The sequence below is a fragment of the Benincasa hispida genome, unplaced genomic scaffold (assembly GCF_009727055.1).
Source record: "Benincasa hispida cultivar B227 unplaced genomic scaffold, ASM972705v1 Contig508, whole genome shotgun sequence".
NCBI lineage: Eukaryota > Viridiplantae > Streptophyta > Magnoliopsida > Cucurbitales > Cucurbitaceae > Benincasa > Benincasa hispida.
This window is the reverse complement of record NW_024064889.1, coordinates 326,471-335,140: the sequence shown is the minus strand read 5'-3', so window position 1 is coordinate 335,140 and position 8,670 is coordinate 326,471. Positions and strand designations below refer to the sequence as shown.

The 8,670-nt window shown below is 39.1% G+C and overlaps 1 protein-coding gene across 1 annotated transcript; it reads left to right on the top strand.

Moving 5' to 3' along the window:
* The first annotated feature begins 2,029 nt into the window (after positions 1 to 2,029).
* Positions 2,030 to 2,563, top strand: LOC120069565 (uncharacterized mitochondrial protein AtMg00860-like). The gene has a single exon (XM_039021355.1). The coding sequence runs from the start codon at positions 2,030 to 2,032 to the stop codon at positions 2,561 to 2,563; it is 534 nt and encodes a 177-aa protein (XP_038877283.1).
* The last annotated feature ends 6,107 nt before the right edge of the window (positions 2,564 to 8,670 follow it).

Below are 8,670 nucleotides of genomic sequence, written 5' to 3'. Positions count from 1 at the left end.
TAACCAACAACAAGGCAGTCAGCTTGTGGCTCATAGAGAGAGACTACTAGGTTTTTCCATAGATCTAATGGACAACAACAAGCTAGCAGTTCTAAACCACCATCCTCATCATCCCTATAAAACTTGAAGCAATACATCGAAAAGAATGAAACAATCCTTTAAAACCAAGCTACATCCATCGGAAATTTGGAAATTTAGCTGGGACAAATTGCGGGAGAGCTAAAGAACAGACACAAAGGGACATTGCCTAGCTCAACCGAGCTTGCACGCAATCCAAGGAATGCCAGGAAAGAGCATTTCCAAGCAGTCACCCTAAGGAGTGGAAAAGCGGTGATAGAAGGGAGAAAGGAGCCTTGCAAAACCAAGTCAAAAGAACAACCTGTGATTGAATCGGAAAAGCCTCTATCGCAAACTAAATCAAAGGAGCCCGAGACTAGGGAACCAGAAGATGCGACCACCTCTAAGCCTCCAGACCATGAAACATTGGAAGTACGACTACCTACATTTCCTCAACGACTGAAAAAGAAACATAACGATGAAGGTCAGTATAAGCGCTTCTTGGAAATTTTGATACAGTTGCACATCAATATTCCATTCATAGAATCGATAGAGCAGATGCTGGTGTATGTGAAATTTTTGAAGGACATTGTCTCGAAGAAAAGAAGCATGGGAAGATTTGCCACGGTGGCAATGACACAAGAATACAACACTATAATTCCACCAAAGACGCGTGACCCAGGCAGTTTCACAATACCCTTTTCAATAAGAGGAAACTATATTGGTCGAGCTTTATGCGATCTTGGGGCAAGCATAAACTTAATGCCCCTTTCAAATTTCAAAAGATTGAATGTGGGACAACTAACACCCACAATGGTAACTCTTCAACTTACTGATAGGTCCTTGGTGCACCCTGAAGGGAAATTAAAGGATGTCTTGGTAACAATAGACAGATTCATTCTACCTGCAGACTTCATTGTCTTAGATAATGAGGTAGATAAAGATGTTCCAATCATACTGGGACGACCATTCTTGTCTAATGGTCGTGCTCAAATAGATGTGCATAAGGGAGAAATCACAATGAGCGTTAATAGAAAGAAGCTCAAGTTCAATATTATCAAGGCAATGAAGTTCCCAAATGAGGAAGGCTTATCAGATTCCGATGATGAACAAACTTGCGTTGAACATTAGAGTCCGAGGAAGAAAATGAAGAAAGAGAGGATACGATAGCATCCATTGAGACTTGCCATGCGATAACAGAGATGTTGAAGAATAATGAAATGATGAATTTTGATGAAGAAAGGAAAGTACAGAAGCCCTCTTTAGAGCAACCACCTACACTAAAACTAAAAACTCTACCAACCCACTTGAAGTATGTGTTTCTCGATCAGAATGAAACTTTACCAGTCATCATATCCTCTACGTTACCTGAAGAAAAAGAAACCACGCGGATTAGTGTTCTAAAAAAATATGTTAGAGTGATTGGATGGACGCTCGTAGACATCAGACGTATCAACCCAACGTATTGCATGTATCAAATCTGGCTTGAAGAAAATCAGAAGGGCTCAATAGAACCTCAACGCAGACTGAACCCTACGATGAAAGAGGTTGTCAAAAAAGAAATCATCAAATGGTAAGATGCCGGCATTATCTACCTTATCATAGATAGCATGTGGGTCAGCCCCATGCAATGTGTTCCCAAAAAGGGTGGGATGAAAGTGGTTCCTAACGCAAACAACAAATTGATCCCTATGAAGACCGTCACGGATTGGTGGATTTGTATAGACTACAGGAAACTCAACGCGCCGACAAAGAAAGATCATTTCTCCTACCTTTCATTGAGCAAATGCTCGACAGATTAGCGAGGAATGATTATGTTTGCTTCCTTGATGGGTACGCAGGCTTTAACCAAATTATGATCGCACCAGAGGATCAAGAAAAGACCACATTCACATGTCCATATGGAACATTTGCCTTTCATCGCATGCCTTTTAGATTATGCAATGCACCCAGTACGTTTCAAAGGTGTATGATGGAGAAATTCTCCGAGTACCTTGAAGATTCAGTTGAAATTTTTATAGATGACTTCTCAATCTATGGACAAACATATGAAATCTGTCTGCAAAACTTGGAGAAAATACTGAAAAAATGTGAAGAAACTAAGCTGGTGTTAAAGAAAGAAAAGTGCCATTTTATGGTCAAGGAAGGAATTGTGCTCGGGCACAAAGTTTCAAGGAATGGGTTAGAGGTAGACAAAGCAAAGATTGAAGCTATAGAAAAACTTCCAACTCCAGCGAATGTGAAAGCTTTAAAGAGCTTCCTAGAACACGCGGGGTTTTCTAAAAGATTTGTGAACGACTTTTTTAAAATCGCTCGACCTTTGAATGCGTTGTTGGAAGCTAATAGACCCTTTGATTTTGATTCACACTGCTTCACTATATTCGAAACACTAAAAGACGTTTTGACTACAGTACCAATTCTGATCGCACCGGTTGGACGAAGTCATTCGAACCGATGTGCGATGCCAACGGATACGCGATGGGTGCAGTCTTTGCACAAAAAGTAAAGATAATGTTACATCCCCATCGCATATGCGCTAGCAGAACGCTAAACTCCACGCAGGCGAATTACACCATCATCGAAAAGGAACTTTTAGCAGTGATTTTTGCGATTGAAAAATTCATACCTTATTTGTTGGGGTCAAAAGTGATTGTCTACACAGACCATTCGATGACAAAAAAAGATGCGAAACCTAGACTAATCTGATGGGTTCTCTTACTCCAAGAATTTGATATGGAAATAATCGACCGAAAGGGAACAGAGAACAAGGTCGCTGACTGTTTATCACGATTAGAAAATCCAGAAGTGGATCGCATCCACTCGAAGGTAAACGTCTCATTTCTTGATGAGCAGTTGGTTAGGATTGAAGAACTACCTTGGTATGCAGATATTTTCAAATTCTTGGTCTGCAAACAATTCCTTGAAAACTACACATCCCATCAAAAGAAAAGGCTCATACATGAATGCAAATTTTACCACTAGAACGATCCAAATCTCTATAAAAGGGGACCAGACCAGATATTGAGACTCTGTGTTCCAGAAACTACTTTCCATCGCAAATTGTTTTAATGTCATGAATCACACTATGGAAGGCATTTTGGCGGATAGCGTACAGCAGTGAAAGTTTTGCAATGTGGGTATTACTGACCCACTCTGTTTAAAGATGCACGAGAATACTCCATGAAATACGATAAGTGCCAACGCACTGGAAGCATTTTAGAAAAAAATGTGATGCCAATGAACATCATTTTGGAGGTAGATTTATTCGACGTCTGGGAAATAGATTTTATGGGACCATTTTCATCGTCAAATGGTCATAAATACATCCTACTGGCGGTCGATTATGTTTCCAAATGGATTGAAGCTGTTTCATGCATTGCAAACGATGCAGCAACAGTATCTAAGTTCTTGTAGAAAAACATCTTCACTTGATTTGACACCCTACGCGCCATAATAAGTGACGAAGGGACCCACTTTGTGAATCACATTGTTAGTAAACTGTTGATCAATATAATGTCCACCATAAGATCGCCACCGCATATCACCCCCAAACAAATGGACAAGCAAATGTTTCTAACATAGAAATCAAGTCAATCTTAGAGAAGGTGGTGAACCCATCACTGAAGGATTGGGCCATGAAACTAGATGATGCCTTGTGGGCATATCAGACTGCTTATAAGACACCCATAGGCATGTCACCATATGCGTTGGTGTTTGGAAAGACTTGTCATCTACCGTTGGAACTGGAATATAAGGCGATGTGGGAAGCTAAAAAACTTAACTTTGATCTTAAGGCTACAGGAGAAAGAGACAACTTCAACTACTAGAGTTGGACGAGTGGAGATTATAAGCATATGAGAATTCCAAAATTTACAAAGAATGCACCAAGCGATGGCATGATAAGCGTCTTTGCGAAAAAAACCTCAAGGCAGGTCAAAGGGTATTACTGTTCAACTCTAGTATGCGTCTCTTTCCTGGAAAACTGAAGTCGCGTTGATCTGGGCCTTTCATAATCAAGGAAGTATTCCCGCATGGAGCGGTGGATTTGACCAATGAAGATGGGACCAACGCATTTAAAGTGAATGGACAAAGAGTAAAGTTGTATCAGAGAGGGGATTTCCAACGTGAGAAAACCTCTATTGACTTGGGTAAGGCAGAATAAAGAAGAAACACTCAGTCCATACGATGATAAGTGACATACATTTATAAAGGATGAAGTATATCCGTTTGAGCATCCTTTTTGTTTTTCTTTCAAGAATCTATTTTACTTTCTGCATGTTCACTATTTTTTATGATTATTAACTCTTTTCTTCATACTTCTTTCTATCTTTTTCATTTCATCATTTTGATCGCAAAAAACGAATGCGACGGAGTAATGCGATGGGCTTAAAACACGCGATCGGTTGAGCTTCTGAAAAAAGCACAATTCTTCGTAATTACAATGTCAGGCCATCGCAGGAAAGGATGCGATCAAAATGATGCAGGCAAAAAATTAAATTTTGGGGTTGTGTCCCTCCTTGCCTCATCTTATTTCAATTTTTGTACTTCTCACTTTCAATTTAATATTGCTGAATTACACTATTGCAAACTCTCGTTTGACTCAATTCTGAATTTTTTATTGCTTTATTTGGTCTTCACATTCATCCTTTGCCAATTACGACTTCAATGATAAAATATATGCCTCTTTTTCAATCGCATGAACTAGAGTCGGATTAATTTCAGAACAATCGATTCACAAAACATTTTTAAAATTTAGTTGGTCTGCAAGCTTTACTTAGAAACTATTTTTACAAAATTTTCTGAGTCCAACGAATGAATTATTTCGTTTTCAGCTATGAGGACATTGCTATGTTTTAAATTTGGGGGTGAGTGTTATTTTCAACCTTGTTATTTTCAGAATTTCATTTCAAAAAAGAAGAAATAATAATAATAATAATAATAAATGTTGAGATCGGATCCTGCACGTAGTTGGATGTCTGCATGACACCGGTGGGGAAAGCCAAAACGAAGGTGGGAATCATGATCAACGTAGAAGCTAAGCGATTGCAACTCCGCTGCCAAATAAAAAGATGCATAAGTTTTGACTGAAAAGAGCGCCTCGCTCGTAGTTGGATGTCCGCATGACACCCGTGGGCAAGCCAAAACGAAGGCTAGGACTCGGATCAGCGCAAGATCGCAAAACTAATATCTAAATTCATCGCGAGAGCCAAAACCACTTTCACACCCCGGTTTGATAAAATTTGAAATAAATCATGCGATGTCCTGGGAAATGAGTAAAGATATATATATATATATTTTCAGATTAAGCTTGCAGTCCCTAAAGGTTAGAAATATTTTAGAAAGAGATTAGGATAGAAATTAATAATGACAACGGTTCAGCGGTTTGAATAAGGCATCATGAGAAGCCTAGGCAGGGTAGAGACGATTAAAATTTTGAGAAATCTTTAGTTTATGCTTAAGGGCAAGCATTGTTTTAAATTTGGGGGTGTAATGACTAGTAGAATACAAGTTATTAAAGCTCAAATTATTAAAACAATGGGAGAAAGCGAAGTGATGTGCTAGATGATCGTGTAGCTACGTGTGATGCTAAACGATGCGAGTGCTAGACGATAACACGACATGAGAGGTGATGATACTACACGATCAACATAAACACTTGAGACAACGCTAGTCGATAGCACTAGACGATAGCGCTAAATGATGAGCTAGGACGCTAGACGATAAGCGTAGAAGCTAGACGATACGTGGGCGCTGGGCGATAGACGCAAGTGCTACACAATGAGCGTGAGCGCTTGATAACTAGTAGAAATACAATTTATTAAAGCTAAAATTATTAAAACAATGGGAGAAAGCAATAGTCAATAGGCAATATTACAATTGAAATGCGCCAAACTAAAAGAAAATTGCGATCACTAAACGCTCATCGCATAAAAGCAGTTAAACGGAGTTATTTGCGAGAGCAAGAGTTTACAATTTGTGAAAGAATCGGAGAGGTCGAGAGACTTCTAGAAACAACACGAAAGAGGGACACTAAACCCTTGCGAGAGCAAGAGTTAACAATTTGTGAAAGAATTGAAGTGATAAGAGTAGTGTAAACGCCAGAAGAAGCAAGAAATTGCTACCTGGCTTGATACTTACACCGTTTATTGTTTTGTACTTAAACACTTTATTTGCAAGAATGAGAACTTTATTTCAATTTATGTTTAGTCTCTTCACACCATACATGAGTAGCTAAATTCGTGAATGGGTTGAGAAGTACTTAGTTAGCATGACTTAAGCTATGTACTTTATGCGATCATCTTGTCTTATGTATGCTTCATTCATCATTTGGTGTATTAGAGAGAGTAATCTAAAGGCAGAATCTAAGCTTAAGAGAGTCGAATTAAATCGCATAAGCAAGAGTAGAGACTTAGAAATAAGTTCTATTTGTCACATTCCATACACATCGCATGCGTCCTAGACATAGGAAATGTAGCATTATGCATTGAGAAATGTAGTGCTTAATATTTATGTATAGCATGATCGCATGACTTGTACAATACCTTAAGAAATGCTAGCAAAACCACATCTCAACCCCTTTATCGCATATTTGTTACAACACCACACTTTCATCGCTGTGCATTTAATTCCATCGCATTAGAAAATAAAAGTTAAATCACCATCTACTTCTTAATCAACATCATAATAAGATTAGAGAATCTATCGCATATCTATTTAGTAATCCATGCGTTCAACCCTGGACTTACATGGACCCTAAGAAGGCTTATACTTGGGCTTTGTTAGGAAAACTTACATTATCATCGCATTCACACATCCTTTCATCACTGATAAATCAACACATCCACGCTACACGATAGGTGAAGCACTAGACAGTGGGCGTTGCACAATAGACGCAGACGCTGGACGATGGCACTACACATTAAGCGGATGTGCTAGACAATGGGCGCAGTGCGTTAGACGATAGGGGTCAATGCTACACGATGAGCAACAGTGAGATCGTTAACATCGAGAGGTACGCGATGAGCGAGAGTGAGATTGTTAAGTGATGGCGAGAGATCAATATACGATGAGCTATGATAGGCTATACATTGAATGATGAGCGAAAGAAAGATCGTTGGGTGATCAGCGATAGCAAAAGATCACTAGACGATGGAGCTATACGATGAGACGTAAGTGTTATACAATAGGCAGGCGTTACACGATGAGTAACAGTGAGATTGTTGAGTAAAGAGCGACAACGAGAGTTTATTAAACGATAAGTCATATGGTAACGCCAGAGCTATATGATGTACTACACGCTAAGGATATCTGAGAGCTGTGGGCTGAAAAGATTAACTGGACATATGGCAATCAAAGGGAATGCATGAAGACCATGAAATTTGAGCTGGGCAAAGGAGAAGGCATACAAATCGGTTAAGTTAAACTTTAAGAAGAAGAAGTGAACACTTAAAGCTGGTGGTGGCAAGGTTGAGCGTTGGCGACCTGAAAAGGGAATGCCTGGAAATGCTACAAGCTGGAGGTGTCAAGATAAGATGAAGGATGAATGCCTATAAATAGGGCAAGAGGCTTCACTTAAGTTCACAAAAAGCATTTCCATTTTGAAAGATCACCGAATGGGAGTAGATGAGAATAATTAAGAGGAATCCGTGCGTTGAACGGAGGAAGAGCATGTTGATCCGAGCGATGATCAAAGCAGAGACACTGGGCGGTGTAGACTGTACAGACAGACGACTGTCCTAAGTTTAAACAAGGAATTATTCTAAACTACTCGTGAAAATTAGATGATTTTTGGACCAAAAGCTTTTAAATTGAATGTAGTTTTGGTATGAGGGCTGCTATAAGGAAATTCTAAGTTTAAGGCTATCAAACTTAAGAGAAACCGAGAGGTGCTCACAAATAAGGAGATAGTTGGGCAAAGTAGAAAAAACTTGAGACTCCGAACTCTCTCGAGAGAATCTCAAGGCCAAACTTTAAGTTGAACTAGTTAAGACATTTTTAAACATTTTTGTAGAAGAAAATGTCTTGAGATATGGTTCAGAATGATAAGTAATCTAAGCTTGAAGTTGAATCTGAATTAGGATTCAACAAGAGGCCAATAGAAACTGGGTGAACCGGAAAGGAAAGAGCAATCCCAACAGATCACTGTGAATGGTTTCTTATTTTAGTCTTCTAGCATATTCTAAATTAATATGCTATTGTTATGAATGAATGCTTGTTACCATGAGGTGAGCATGGGATTGGGATATTCAAGGGGTCAACGAACCTAGCTCCTAAGCCCAAGATGGAATCTCATATGATGGTCAGGGGACTGAGAAGTCTAGTTCCTGAGCCTGTGGGAGAAACATTGCATGGGATGGTTAGAGGGTCGACGGGCCTAGCTTTTGAGCCCATGAAAGGGAGAATTATGTGCAAATAAGTTTATGAATGTTTATAGATGTGAAATGTTAACTATTTATCACGTGTGTAGGTAGGTTTGTTAAAAGCTTCATGCAAGATGGAGGTTTGCGTAGTAACCTCATGTTATGATGTTATAAGTTGTAATAGACTTATAGAATTATGATTCCACTCACTGGGCTTTAAAAGCTCATGTTTTATTTTCATGTTTTCTTTGCA

Excerpts from the sequence above, each read along its gene's own strand:
- LOC120069565 (XM_039021355.1), top strand. The coding sequence starts at position 2,030 with ATGGAGAAATTCTCCGAGTACCTTGAAGATTCAGTTGAAATTTTTATA.